The sequence below is a fragment of the Microtus pennsylvanicus genome, chromosome 7, assembly GCF_037038515.1.
Source record: "Microtus pennsylvanicus isolate mMicPen1 chromosome 7, mMicPen1.hap1, whole genome shotgun sequence".
In the NCBI taxonomy this organism is placed as follows: domain Eukaryota; kingdom Metazoa; phylum Chordata; class Mammalia; order Rodentia; family Cricetidae; genus Microtus; species Microtus pennsylvanicus.
Genome location: NC_134585.1, coordinates 27,868,326 through 27,883,776, shown reverse-complemented (window position 1 = coordinate 27,883,776; position 15,451 = coordinate 27,868,326). Strand labels below are relative to the sequence as shown.

Here is a 15,451-nt window from a genome sequence, read left to right as displayed (position 1 = left end):
GCCTAGGATTTAAATGAAAAGTATAGGCATTGATATCCCAGGAAGTTTACAAGGTTAATTCTGAAGGGTACTGTGTGCTGTAGCATGCAGCTCTCGTCAGCTACTCAGCATTCAAGTCGATGGGAAGCAATGGTTGACAAATTATTACAGAGGCAGTGTGGTTAGAACTCTGGTTCACACCGGTGTGAATACTTGCTTGTAGTTTCTCTAACTACACGTAAAGCCCTGTATCATTGTCTTCTGAAAGGGAAGTATTTGGTCATCATACCTCCCCTTTAATCATGACAGACCATCTCGTTTATTTCACACACACACACACACACACAAACAAAAGAACAGTAGTCATAAGACATGATTTTTACCTCTCTGCCTTGGCTATAAGGTGTTTCTTTACATGAAAGAGTTATATTTCTGTAGTGTTAATTAATACCTGCCGTTTTCCATTCCCAAGGGTGTTTGAACATTGTCTGTCAAGCAGTTTTGGCTTTGCTAAAAAAGATTTATTTTTGTTCATGTGCCTGTGTGAGTATATACCATATATGTGGGTGCCTGAAGTGGCCAGAGGGGCTGTCAGGTTCACTGCAGCCAGAGTTTCAGGGGCTTGTGAGCTGCTTGGTATGGGTGTCCTCTGTGACCTGGACCAGCAGGTCTGTCTTCAGTTACGTGAGAGAGGATCAGGAGATCAAAAGATGAGTGAGGGCATAGAAAAGCTAGGGATCAGGAGGCCTTGCATACGCTATGTCTTATGCCAAGAAAGCTTATTAAGAACAGCTTCTTACATGCTATTTTGTAGGGGGAAATGGGACAGAGTCAGCAAAAAAACATCAAACTATGGGACAGAAGTCGGCGGGAAGCTAATTGAACAGTGTTGCACAGGGGAACACGGAATATTTCAAGGATTTGGATAGATAACCAATTGCCCCTCAGGGTAAGAAGAGTTGACTTCTCAGGATCTGAAACCACAATTCCCCCAAGCTCTGGCCCAGGCTATTACTGGCTCTGCCAAGTATCTTCCTGATTTCAGAGAAGGAACTATGTTTCTTCCTTACACCAGGGTCTTAGAGATAAGCTCCCCAGGCCCTGGTTCCAGGCTATGACTGGCTCTGCTAAGTATGTTCCTGGTTTAGAAAAGGAGCTGTGTTCCTTCTCCATACACCAGGGTGTCAGGGAAAGTCTAAGATCGGCTTAGCTCTCAACACTCTAAAAGAACAAGTGCTCTTAACTGCTGAAGTGTCTCTCCAATCCAAGTTTTGTTTATTTTGAGACAGGTTCTAACTGTATAATTCAGGCTAGCCTCAGACTTGGCAGCTTTCTGCAAATAGGAATTAAAGGTGTGTGTTGTCATGCCCAACTTCATTAAATTTTAACAGATACATCCCTCTGTCTCACATCTCTGCTATGTGCATCCACGGAGTCCATCAGGCATCTCACAGTCTTCTTGCAGGTGGATTGTCACGTTCCTCCTTGATGGTGCCCCTGCTCTAGAATCCTTCACTGCAGAGCATGGACCATATTTACCCAAGGCTCAGATCTGGTGCCCGTGATGCTGGCTGCTGGGAAGTGTAGTAGGGGTAACCTAAGAGACTGTCTTCTGGGTTGGTTTGAATCACGGGTTCAACTACAGTTGAGTGCACTGTCCTCACCATGGTCAGAACATCTGCTTGTACTGTGTATGGGTCGTTTTGGCATTGAGACCATTGAAATAATGATATACGGTATTGCTGTACTTTGGACCCCAAATTCATGCTTTTGCCTAGATTTTTAAAGCAGAAAAGCTTTTTTTGTTGTTTTTGGTTTGGTTATTATTATTATTATTATTGCCTACATAAGAAGCAAGATTCTCCATTGCTGAAAATAGGCCTGGGATCATAAAAAACAACCAGCTAAAAGACTCTGCCAACTATTAAGCACATTAGATAATAAAACTCCTAGATTGGAGAAACGGCAGCTAGACTGTGAGCATAGTTATTAAAATAGGCTCTGTCTCTAAAACAGGCTGACTCTGGTAGGCCATCCTTCCAATAGCTAATGCTTTTGAGTTCACTGGATGCTCAAAACTACAGCCAGTTCCCAGCCTTTTATATGTTGTGTTTTTCCCATTACATATCTACAATAAAGTTTACCCTATGAATTAGGAACAATAAGAGCTTTAACAACTGTAACTAATAATAAAATACAGCAGTTATAGCAGTGTGTAAGTTAGGTGGCTATCTCTCCATCTCAAAATAGTTGTATCACATTCATTTTCTATCCTCAAATGACTGAATCAGGAAAAGCAAAACAAGACAAGAACTGCTGGGACCCTAAGCCACTGGTGATCTTGTTTTTACTCGTTGATAATACTTTGTAAAGCATTGCAGTGTGAGAATATAATTGTGAAAGGTGAAGCTCTGCTCTCCTAGCAAAATAAATTAAGGTTTTAAGGAACTTTAAATTGCTGTTTCTTACCCATTAAAGACTGGGGTTAAAATAGTTTTCACCCGATTAATTCGGAGGCAGTTCAGAATGTAAGTTTTACTGTTAATTGGATATTGTAATGTTTTCTCTATTTTTTTCTTTTGTTTTTTTGTTGCAACCTTAGTGGCAAATTACTGTAGATTGTTTTGAATTTAAGATTCTTAGAAGGGAAGGGGGAGAATGTAGGTGAGCTGGGCTTTTGTGTGTGAAGGAGGTTTTTGATGTGTGTGAGGCAGGAAATCAGAGTTGCTAAGATTGTGACTTTGGAGTCTGAATGTTGTTAGTGGTGTTTAAATTTGCTGGGCAGCCATAAAAGGGTTCAGTTCAGGTCTTAAGAGAAGACTAGAAAGGTCTGTCTTATTTTGTCTTTGACACTGTTCATTGAAGGTGAAGTGTTGATACCTTGGAAGGAAGTTTGTTGTGCTGTAGCATAGGAGGACCAACAACAGCCAGTGTGATTGCTGCTGCCTCAAGAAAGACAGGAAAGCCTGCATTTACAGTTAGCATGTTGAGCCAAGTTGACGAGAAATCTTAATGTTGAATGAAGTACTTTTCTTATAGGGTTATTTTCTTCATTATATAAATTTATATAATATATATAAGTTAATATATAATATAAGGTATATATATAGGGAGGAGAATAAAGCCCTCAGCCAAACCTACACTTTTGTGTTTCTCCTTCAAACAAGGGAAGTGCCCACAAGGCCATGGTACCGTCCTCAGTCCTCTTGTCTGCTTGATTCATGCAGTTGCCTGTTTGTTTGTTTGTTTGTTTGTTTGTTTGTTTAGAATTCTGTTTATGTATTCCTAGCTGTTTGGAAGCCTGATTGTAGTAAACCAGGCTGGTCTCACAGATACTACCACCATCACCACCACAACCCGCAAACGTCTCTGCCTATTGAGTGCCAATTAAAGGCATACTGTCTGGTTTTGTATGTTTGTTTTGTGAAACAGAATTTCTCTGTATAACCACCCTGTCCTGGAACTCACTCTGTAGACCAGGATCACCTCAAACTTACCCAGGTCCACCTGCTTCTGCCTCCTGAGTGCTGGGACTAAAGTCGTGTGCCACCACGCCTGGCATGTTTGTTTCTTTGTTTTATGTGGTCATGTTCTCCTTGTTTATACATTCAGTGTGACAGCTTACTGTCGTGGACCTAACAGTACCAACAGTGATATTTACAGTCAAGAGGCACAGCATACTGCTTGTGGGTATTTCAGCTCTGATGAGTTGAGATTCTCCTGACTTAATGGACTTGTAAGTTTCTGAGCAGAGATTATTAGTTCTTGCACCTTGGTTGGAAGGCCTTTTTTTTTCCTGAATGCCTGTTGACTGAGGATGTTTTATTTAGAGACAGTGACCTGTTAAATCTCTGTTTAATTTCAAAAACTTTCTTTTCTTTCCATTTCTGTTTCTTAGGTATTGAAGCTAATCCATACCACAGTTGTAACATCAAAGAAGAATGTCCAAGCCTCAAGACAGGAATCATATACAGAGGATTTTATTAAAAAGCAGATTGAAGACTTCAACATAGGGAAGAGACACCTAGCCAACATGATGGGAGAAGACCCGGAAACCTTTACCGAAGAGGATGTTGATGTGAGTATAGTTAACTCCAGTGGGAAAGTGATTCTGTGGAGCTGTGGCTGTGGGTGGTGCTTCCCTTTGCATAAATAAACCCTTTGACTCTGTAAAATTTACATCAGAACAAGGGAAGATGCCTCTATTGTAGCCAGTTGGAAGCATAACTTTTCTTTTTCTTCCTTTCTGAGGTGTCATGTCACATTATTTGAGTAATTTTTAAAATAACTTCAGCTTTGATCAATTTACTTTGGCTTATTTCCCATTTGTTTTCATTATTTCACTATCTCTCTTCCCTGTGCCCTTCTCCTCGGCTGACTTGCTTATATTTTTAGCATCTCTTGTAGTTTCCACAGTCTGTGCTTAGTGCTTGGTAAGCTTATTTCTTTGCCTTAATTTCTTTTTTTCAAAAAACCATAAATAGAATTATTTTCTTTTCTTTCTGTATTCTTCAAGTGTGTAAGTTGATTTTTTTCTATGAAGTGTGTCTGTTTTGTGAAGTGATCTTAAGTTACAGTACTGCTGAGATCGTTTACTGAGTGAGTCTTCAGGTTGACTTCTTAGAAATTTTTTTTGTACCATCTTCAGGAAATACATACAGCTTCATTTACTTTCTATCTGAATGCCTTTTAGTTTCTTTTCCGTATCTACTTTTTCTATTTGAACTTGGGCTGTGAGTACAGACACTCCCACTACGTTGCCGGGACTTAGGAGAAAGTGTTTGTTGTTTTACAGATGTGTGTGAAGCTAGCTTTGAGTGTTCTGTGGTCGTCATCACATTTGGCAACTTACCTCTCATACCTCGTTGTTGAATCTTTTTGTTGTTAGCATGATGAATATTGCTTACCACTTTTTCTGTGACCATATGTTGTCTTTTATTCTATTAATTCACCTAGTATATCATGCTAATTAATATTCAGATATTAAAATAACCTCTGTGTTCATGAGATAATTCCACTCCATCAGTTTGTGTAATTTTATGTATTTATGGATTTGTTTTTTGAGCATTTTGCTGAGGGTTTTCGAGTCTGGAACCAGTTCATAGCTCTTTGGGTTTGGGGTCTGTTTTTGAGACAAGGTGTATGTAGACATGAGAGAAGACTATGTAGCCCAAGGAGGCTTCACACTTCTGATGCACATGCTTCAGCCTCCCTAGTAGTAGATTATAGGCAGGCCAACATGTCCATGTTAATTCCCTTCTGATTCATGGAACATAGTAGCCTTTTGAAAGGAAGAAATTCACTCAACAGTTTCATCGTTCTATCTAAAGAATTAGCTTTTTATAAAAGCATGACAGTGAGGAACCACTAGAAAAGTATTTCAGATCTGTTGTGTGAGTTATCGGGCATCTAAATGTATCGCTGTGGTCTGCAGAGAGGGCTGGAGAAATAGCAAAGAGATGTGCTTTGTCAGCTCTTGTGGCCTAAAGCCAGTGTCCCTTTGGACTTTAAAATTGTTTCTATTCAGCTTATTTTATTTTTATTTAACCAAATAAAATTTATTTATCAGGGTGACACTTTCACACTATGTTAAAATGAATTGTCATTTTTGGAGTTGCTCATTCATTGCTTAAATGCTTACTTTGAATATTAGTTTGAGAAATTAAAACTATTTTTGTGCATGCCAGAGCCCACTCCTGCAGAAATCAGCTGGGAGTACACTGGGAGAGGGCGCTGCTGGGGAAATGTTAGACTAAGAGAAATGAAGACAGAAACATAGGCTAGACTGGGAGAACTGAATGCTCGTACCCAACAGTCCCGAGTTTATGTCTCAGCCAGCATATATACTAATTACAGGCAAAAGGCAGAACAGTCAGCTGGCAGCCTCCCTGCACCGTCCTTGGGAGGAAGTTCAAGCCGGTGCATTATCTCAATACAAGAATTTAGCTAGTAGCAAACAGCTACCAGTCAAAAAGGAGAAGTGCCTCCAGCTGGCATACACAGTCCAAATCTTATAGATAATGTGCTTTTTGTTTTTAAATCTTGGCAAAAATGCTCTTCTTTTATGACCTTAGTCATAACTTTCTCACAGTATTCAAGGATATTTGGAACAAGTATAGCGGGCAATATTGAACTCAAATGACTTCAAGTCAGCAATGACTTCAAATGGAAACTGAGTCACACATGGGTTCCCACATGTGAGTGTTAAATTTATATACTGTTGACATGGCCTATAACTTCATTTAGTTACCGAGTTAAAAATTCAGGCTCAGTTTAATTTTTTTTTAAATATCTATTTATTTATTATGTATACAATATTCTGTCTGCGTGTATTCCTGCAGGCCAGAAGAGGGCACCAGACCTCATTACAGATGGTTGTGAGCCACCATGTGGTTGCTGGGAATTGAACTCAAGACCTTTGGAAGAGCAGGCAATGCTCTTAACCACAGAGCCATCTCTCCAGCCCCCTCACTTTAATTTTCAAATAGGTAAATTAAATGACTTGAGTACTATTGGTTATTTTATATATTTTCCTAGAAATTGATTTTCCATATTACTTTGCCAATGCTAAAATAGCAAGAACCCCAAATATTATGTTATGTATTTAGTCAAATATATTTAAGACTTAAAATGACTTTTTATGGAATTAAGTGTCATAAAATGTTTTTGTTGAGGTGTGTCAATTACAGATACACATTTGAAGACCATTTGGTCTATTGTTTTAGTAATCTTTAGCTTTAGTCAATTAAGTAATAAAACCATGAATTACTATGAAATTCACCCTGTTGTTTCTTGGTTTTGTTTTTTGATAAAGTCTTTTTAAATGGATGTGGAATCTGGGAGGAATATAACTGCACAGCATGCAGAATGTGGATGTTCTATTGGTGTTGTCTTTGACAACCTCCTGAGAGTTGAAGCAATATAGGAAGTTTAGAAGCTGGGCTGAGGGGGTTCCTTGCAGTGTCTCTAGAGCTGTGATGTTAACAGGTCAAGTCACATGGGTTCTTTCATCAGAGTGTAAGGAGCATGCGCACAGGCAGTGTTACTGCTCGCATTACTATCAGTAGTGAGGAACATAGTATACTGCAGCTGGAACCATTGCAGACTCACCTGAGATACTAAGTTGAGTACAATGATTCACCATTGATTGATTTAAAGGGGAACTTGCCTGATCTCCTGTCTGATGTGATTTCCCTAGCTCCATATCCAAAAGCCCACATGGAAGTGAGTGTTAGCCATTTCCCTGATACCAGTGACATAATTCTGCTGCACTAGGCTGTGCAACATGTGACTGATCAGCTTCACTGATTCTTACATTTTATTACAATTAGCTCTTGGCCTTTTATTAATTTTAGTGGATTCCCCTTGGCATTTTAGGAGATGTAAAGGCAAAAGCAGACAGTGACTACCAACTCTTATCAAAGTGTTACAGTTAGGGCTGGAGAGATGGCTCAGAGGTTAAGAGTATTGACTGCTCTTCTGGAGGTCCTGAGTTCAATTCCCAGCAACCACATGGTGGCTCACAACCATCTGTAATGAGTTCTGGTGCCCTCTTCTGGCCTGCAGGCATACATGGAGGCTGAACACTGTACATAATAAATAAATAAATAAATAAATATTTTTTAAAAAAGTGTTACAGTTATCTACTCGGTATCGTTTCTGTTTTTCTATTATTTTTTAAGCGGTTTGGTTTTATATATAAACTGAAAGGGAGACAGTATAGGTGGTGAGCTGTATTTGGCAAATTCCACATGAAAAAGTGCTTAGGTATTTCCAAAGACAAAAACAGTTTATCCAAATTCAAAAAAATATTTTAAACAGCCATTGCATTTGCTATTATGTATTTAAGACATCATGTTTTTATCTAATTTGTCTTATTTTAATATATTAATTAAAAGTAAATACTGTAAGTTTTTCCTTTTTCATTGTGATCAGGAGTTTAATATTTCACAAAAGCAAGCTTTCCAGTTAAGGGAAAGGAACTAGCACATCCCGGAACCCATGTGTGAGATGCTGCCAAGGAGCCTGATCCACGGTCACACTCAGTCCTTCCCAAACAGCCCTGAGGTGTCTTCAGTGGTAGAGGATCCCAAGGCAGCGGCCTTTTTCTCAAGACTGCGCTTTACAGTTTCCAAGATTAGTGTTTGGGGCTAACAGTTTCTGAAATCAGTTGCTGTCTCGTTTCGTAGAGCATGGTGAGTCTCTTCTGGCTGCTGACTCCTGGCTGTGGCTGACAGTGCATGGTTGTCCCCGTTGTGAACTACCAGGGCCAGGCTTTGCTCTGTTTCTGATTCTTGTCGTCCCTTTTCCCATCCAGTGTCTGTGTGTCCACCTTAGCTGCTCCCTGTTAGCTAAGCTTTGGCATAACTGAATTTGTCAGGAATGTGAATTACAACAGAAAGCAATTGATTTTGAGTTTACAAAGTTGCCTTATAAAATTGAGTTTGAATAGAAATCTGGCTTCATTGAATGTCACATATAAAATATATGTGTGAAAATTATATTCAGCTAATATTACTCACTAGTTGTTTCTTATAAGACATTTTAGAGGGTACTAAATGTGTTAACAAAGATACAAATAGTTTAAATACAAATAGTTCTTGACATTGTTGATTTTAACTTTAGATTATATCTATCCTTTGGAAGATGTGCTATATTTAAGGCTACAGTAAGGAATTTCTCAGTAATCACTTGCTACATGTAAGTGTGCTGGTACAAGCCTGCAGTCCCAGTCTTTGGAGAGGGAATCAAAGGGATTAGGAGTCCCAGGTCATTAGGAACTCCTGCTCAGAAGCTGGCAGACAGTGGTGTGTGTGTGTGTGTGTGTGTGTGTGTGTGTGTGTGTGGTATTGTCCTGGCTGTCCTAGAACTCACCATGTAGACCACATGCTACCGCCACGTGTTGATGGGTGTGCAAAATTATTTCTGTCTACAGCAGTTCATGACTGTCAGCAGGAATCTGTCAGGTGGAACAGTGAGCCGAGTGAGTGGGTTGTATGGTGGGAAGGCCTCTCTGAGGGCTGTGAAAGCGGTAGGAAGCTAACTGACACCTGAGTGTGGGATGGCACATGACAGTGCAGGCTCAGTTTCCTTCTTGAGCCCAGGGCAATGGATAGCCGGGTGAATGGTGGGAGCCAGGACCTGCAGGTCTTCTGGACGCAGAGCTGACATGAGAAACACTGACTACTGCCTGTCTGCAAGGTCTCAGTGAATCTCATAATCTTTCTTTTGTATCGAAAACTGTTTGCATTATGGATATGCCCTGCTACTGTATTTCCCTCTGACTAAACACACAGTAGTGACGAATTTTGGGTTGGGACATTCATTGACTTAATATTAACTACGGTGAATACAGATGTGTGCTCACATTTACTAATGCCTTTATTTGGGAATTAAAAGTTAAGTTCTACATTACTGTAGAGTTTCAGGAAGAAAGCCAGCAAACTGATGTGTAACGCTGCTGAAGTCTACCAATTACTTTTTAATTGGTATTATAGACCTCATTCTAAAACCAGAATGTTTTATTCTCCTCAGTGTGAATGTGCTGTATGAAGTTTCTCTAATTGATTTGCTGTGCCCATTCCATTTGATGTATCATTTTTCACAATATTTCATAATTTGTGCTCACTTCTAATGAACAGAGTCGTTAGGACAGGCATGTCTAAGTACAACTGACAGCTAACATTAGGTGCCAGATGCAGTTTGTAAAGCTATGTAGAACTGTGGAGAACAGTTTAAATAAATTAGCACCTGTACATTAGTCTCACTTGCTGGTAATTTATAAGCGAATCAGTAGAGATGACATTTAGGTAAGTCATTGATCAAGTTAACAGCTGCAAACCCCCTGCCCAGCTGGGATACCTAATTAATAGAGATTGCATTGCTGACCTGGTGCTTCTCCTGGGCTGAGCCTGCAGTCCATTTATACTTCAGACTGAAGCCCAAGGATACAGTCAGACAGACTGCCTGCATTTTAGAAAGCTGTTCAGTTGCCAATATTATAGTTAGAACAAGAATTACATTTTTAAAAAGAGATACTGATAAATACTAATGATGTTAACTGTATCACATGACTTAAATTTTTGCACTTTTACATTCTTTGCCTCTTTTGTTAGCCCTTTTGTTTGGGAGTCAGATTAGGCATCCATGTCATACTGTAGTGTGTGTGTGTACTTAAACAGAATGTGTGTTCTACTTTTTTCTTGTGTGTGTGTGTGTATGTATGTGTGTGTGTGTGTGCGCGTGTGTGTATGTGTGTGTATGTGTGTGTGTGCGTGTGTGTATGTGTGTGTATGTATGTGTGTGTATGTGTGTGTGCGTGTGTGTGTGTATATGTGTGTGTGTATGTATGTGTGTGTGCGTGTGTGTGTATGTGTGTGTGTGTGCGTGTGTGTATGTGTGTGTGTGCGTGTGTGTATGTGTGTGTGTGTTGGGAAGGGAGGCAGCAGTCATTGAATGTAAACTCTATGTGTAACAATTCCTTAACATGTGATATTAGTTCAAAACATCGAAGAACTTTGCCAGGTTAAATTCATATGAATTTTGGGACTTCGTGTAAGAACTACTAAACTAGTACCCACAAGAAAGCCCTTTCTTTTTTTCTGTTCCTCAAGCTAACATTTACTTTGGGTGAATTTAAAATTGACAGCCTTAATCATGGACTAGAACAGAAGTTTTCTATTGTTTCAGGTTTATGTACATATGTATTGGAGTTGGTTGAATATGGTATATTTAATACAGACTATGACCAGAGTCTGGTTCTTACATGAGAAACAATCTCTTAAAACACACTTGCAAGAGAAAATATACACACATGCGCGCACACACACACACACACTTGCTAAGTCAGAAACAGGCATTTGGCTAGCTGCATCATTTGAAGCTTCTTGAAGAATCATTAGCAGAGTTCCCAGCTGACACCCCCAAGGTTCTTTTTGTGGAAGGTTTGTTATTTATTTCTTAGTTTAATTATCTTCAGTGTAGATTGCTTAGGAAGAGAATTATGAAATTTTGGTTAATTCTGTTGTACTTAACAAACTTGGTCCAAGTAGACCCAAATCATAATTTGGAAATGAAACACCTCATTTTAAACATACTTGATGGTGGTGGCACATGCCTTTAATCCCAGCACTCAAGAGGCAAGATGGAGTCGGATCTCTGTGAGTTCAAGACCAGCCTGCTCTACAAAGTGACTTCCAGGACAGGCTCCAAAAGCTACAGAGAAACTCTATCTCAAAAGAACCAAACCAAAACAACAAAAAACCAGAAAAACAGATGTTTGGGGAGAGGGCCGTTTACTCTGCCCTGACTGCTAACTCCCACCAGCACTGGGGAGCCAGAGGTCAGTGGTGGTTTTTGTTTTGTGACAGGATTTCTCTGTGTAACCACCCTGGCTGTCCTGGATCTCTCTGGAGACCCTGCCTCCCGATTGCTGGGATTAAAGGTGTGTGCCACTGCTGCCTGGTTCTGACCTCTTTTATACATCAGCTCCTGTATCTGACACTATAGATACTGTGTCTCCTGACAGAATGAAGTCGGGGCTCTCTCACACTTGTCTTTTTAAATTAGCAGCTGCCTAGAATCAGTATAGGGTAAATATTTGTTAAATAAAACTTTATTTCTTTGGGAATTTTCTGGTGAATTTTACTGCTCAATTGCTATGTGCCTTTAAAACCAGTAAAGAAGTAATCTGTAACCTGAGAGAACTGAAGAGCAAATTCCAGAATTCATCCTCAGGTTTAAATTCTGACCCAAGGTGTTTTTAGACTGTTTATTGTTACTTAACTGAGGATTCATCTGTAAAATAGAGTTGGTAAATACATGATTTATTTTTAAAATAATATGGAGGAATAATATGGTGTCTGTAAATTGAAAATTTTGTGTTTATATAACATTTATTGAGTGCCCATTTAGCGCTGCCTTTTTAACGTATTTTACGTAATCCCAAACCCAGCAATCAGATTACTAGAGTGATGGGGAAGCACATAGGCTCTGTGCCTTCTGTCTGCACCTGCTCGTTCCCTGCTCCCTTCTCTGCGCCAGGATGAAGTCAGGCTTTTCCTGTTTATGGCGCCTAGTGTTCTGCCCCAGCACACTCTACACTCTTCACAACACTAATGAAAAATCTTGTTCTTATTTATTCATGATTTATTTTGAAAATGCATTCACTTACATTTTAACAACTGTGTGCTAACAGAGTTAAGTGAACCCAGAAAGCAACAAAATTATTTTTTCGGTAAAGCCATTGAGTCCTTTGTTTGCGTCAGAATTTGTGGGGAAGAAATCTGCATAGAATGCCCATAGGAGATGAATGGAAGTAATAGGTTAGGTCGTGTCAGTACTGTCCTGTGCATACTAAACAGATGCAGGCAGCATGCTGAGAACCTGTCTTATCTGTTTGGGATGTATTATTACTTGATGTACAAACAACTGACTTATTTTATTTACTGTTCTCTCTCGTTCTTTCATTCTATCCATCCCCTCGCCTTTTTATGTTTTAACTGGATTATAACATAGGGCTTCTCTCTTTAAGTTAGATCCACCTTTTTATTGAATTTCACTATTTTCCAGCAGGTTCTTTGTTCACGTGTTTTTTTATTTGAGGAGGTTGTTTCTGCCTCCTAGCAATCTTAGGCTGTGATTTTCTTTTCCCTTTCCAACCACCCTCTACCAGTTAACTGTCTCATGACTTTTCCAAGGTTCCATGCTTGAGAAATAAAAGTGTGGATTCTTACGTTCGTGTTTCCCTTTAGGATTATTCAGTGATCACAGGAGTTTGTCTCGTGCTTGAACGCGATGCCAGCAATAGCCTGCTGCTCTCTGGGGGATGAGCGGCTTGGGAACTCACAGGCACACGTAGTCTTCTCTGCCTGTGCTCCTCTAACCTGGGCCTTGCCCTGGTGCCGACCACCTTGGAGCTGCTTTGTGGACAAGGCCTCAGAGAGGCTAGAGGCTAGAGATAGCCTTCTTCACATAGGTTGGGTATGGGATAGTCTGTATTATTTATAAGTTTTGGACATTTTCCCCTACCTTTTAACTTAGAAATGCTTCAAATTTCTATGAAATTTGAATGCTTATTGAATACATGCTCTTCACATCGATAAATCTGACAGTGTTTTCCACATTTCCCTTGCCTCTGTGCAGAAAAATTTTGACTGGCCCATTGAAAATAAGGTTTACAACCTTAACTCCTAAACATATCAGTACAACACCTAAGTATATACCCTTCATGCCATTATCTCCCCAGTACAATTGCCACTCCTCACAGAACAGTTCTATAATGTTGTCTATGTAAATGGTCTATATGTGAATTTTCCAGGTCGCCCTAGTTGTTTAGTGTATCAGGTTGTAGACCAGCTCAGCTGCTCTGTTGTTGTGCACTCTGGAGCTGTGCTCGCTTCCTCATGATCAGATTTAGCGTGGGTGAAGACAGCCCTTACAGCTTCACCATGGGGTGCCTAGTTTCCCCACTGTTGGGATGACTGTCCTTTGCTTTTAGCAGTCCCGCTCCTGTGAAAGCACCCTTTTCCTTTGTCCCTAGCAAGCAATCTGGAGGCGTGGTGGTTTGAATGAGATGTTCCTCACAGTCTCTGGCATTTGACTACTATTTGGGAGGCTTAGGTTTGGCCTTGTTAGAGGAACTATATCACTGGAACTGGGCTTCAAGTGTTAAAAGACTCACGCCATTGCTAGTTTGATCTCTGTTTCCTGCTTGTGGAACTCTGTGCTGCTGCCTTGGTTCTGCGCAAGGATGGTGACAAACTCTTCTGTCTCTGAAACTGTGAGCTAAAATAAGTTGCCTTTGTCGCAGTGTTTGTCACAGCTGTGGGAAAGTGACTAACACAGGAGGTAATGTTTGAGTGTAAGTGTTCTGGTCCCCTATTGCATGTCAGCCAGGCTTTTGTGGTCCTTTCCTGAGCTATGGCCGATGGGAAATTGTAAAGTGCCGGGCTTTCTCTCTGCACTGTCTCTTCTACTTTTATACTTGGTACTGTTCTATTAAGCAGGTTTCTTTTTCCTGCCCCTCACTCCAGTGTGTATGTGTACATGCTTTCTAGAATTCATATATGTAACCCACTTATTAAGTGTGCTGTAGGGCATTGCCATTCTTTTTGATGTTCAGATTGTCCTGGGGTGAGGGGTGTTTGTCCAAGCACTGGTGTAAATGGGAATGAGGCAGGAGTGCTCAGAGACCTGTGTGAGGAGAGAGCACCTAGTGGCGCTTGGCTAAGCAAGGTCAGTCATGTTCCTTGTGAGAAACACATGGGAGGCCTTGTTTGAAAAGTATACTTCAAAACCTCAGTAGGACCAGGGTAGACATGGTGTGTGAGGGCCCTGCTCAGTCCTCAGGATTGTAGGGTAAACTCAAAGGTCACCTAAAAACACCAAGGGAGCCATGGTGGATGCTCTGGTCTGCGTGAGAACTGCCTCCAGATCCGTGTGCTGAGAGCTCTCTCCCATCTGAGTGCTGTTTAAGGAGACGGTGGGACTCCCAGAGACTGGGACCACTAGAAGAAGTGGGTCCTATGGGGCATGCCGGAGGAGTGCAAGCTTGTCCCCAGCCCTGGATTTCTTTCCTGGCCACCATGAGGGAGAAGTCTGTGCCATACTTTCCCAACAAATATTCTGCATTGGCTCAAAACCAAAGCAATGGATTCAGCACAGTTTGCTGAAATGATGAACCAAGATAAATCTGTCCTGTAAACCGTTTCTCTCCAGTGTGTCACAGTGAGTGAAACACGAGCCCGCTTGTTGCAGTCTTCTGCCCTGGCCTGGGCTTGCAGTGATTTACCTGAGCACAGTGCCAGAGTTTGTGAAAGAGCACCTCTAGTTTGATGCGGACACTTGAGAGTTGCCAGTAGCCAGGTTCATAATTACAGATTTTGTTGTTTTTCTTTTGGCGGTATATGCTTAGTAACTGTACTTTGCCACTTGAACTGACATACTACATATGAAACTCTAGTTCAATGTCTGGTATAAAGTAAGCATCTTGTAATTTTTATAACAGTTGTTAATTAACCTTTGTGTTTATTTTCAGAGAGCTATTGCTTACCTTTTTCCAAGTGGTTTGTTTGAGAAGCAAGCCAGGCCAATAATGAAGGTAATCCTAAATACTTGTTTAATAATGTCTTTTATGTGTTATAGAGGTTGCCTAATAACATTTTACATTTATTTTACAGCATCCTGAACAGATTTTCCCAAAACAAAGAGGTAAGGTCGCTCAAGACTGAGATGGTTCATTTTGTTTTTTAGTTCACTGTAGATTTGGGTTACACATCAGGAGTTTTGTCACAGTGGATGTGGAGTGGGTCAGAAGTACTCTGTATAATAATGAATGGTAGAATCCACAGAGTTTGTGTAGGATACGAAAGTTAGATCAAGGTAAGCCTTGTGTCTGTGTTAATGCCACACTGATTACTTGCATTCTGCTTCCCCTAGACATCTATGAGGAAGAGTTTGTGGGTTGTACATC

The 15,451-nt window shown here is 40.4% G+C and overlaps 1 protein-coding gene across 1 annotated transcript in view; it reads left to right on the top strand.

Annotated features, from left to right (window-relative positions):
- Positions 1 to 15,451, top strand: part of Mrps9 (mitochondrial ribosomal protein S9) — a 49,442-nt gene that overhangs the window by 8,307 nt on the left and 25,684 nt on the right. Inside the window, exons 2-4 of the mRNA XM_075980276.1 lie at positions 3,878 to 4,057; positions 15,017 to 15,079; positions 15,159 to 15,189. Coding sequence (XP_075836391.1) covers positions 3,878 to 4,057; positions 15,017 to 15,079; positions 15,159 to 15,189 — 274 coding nt within the window. The remainder of the gene's footprint in view (positions 1 to 3,877; positions 4,058 to 15,016; positions 15,080 to 15,158; positions 15,190 to 15,451) is intronic.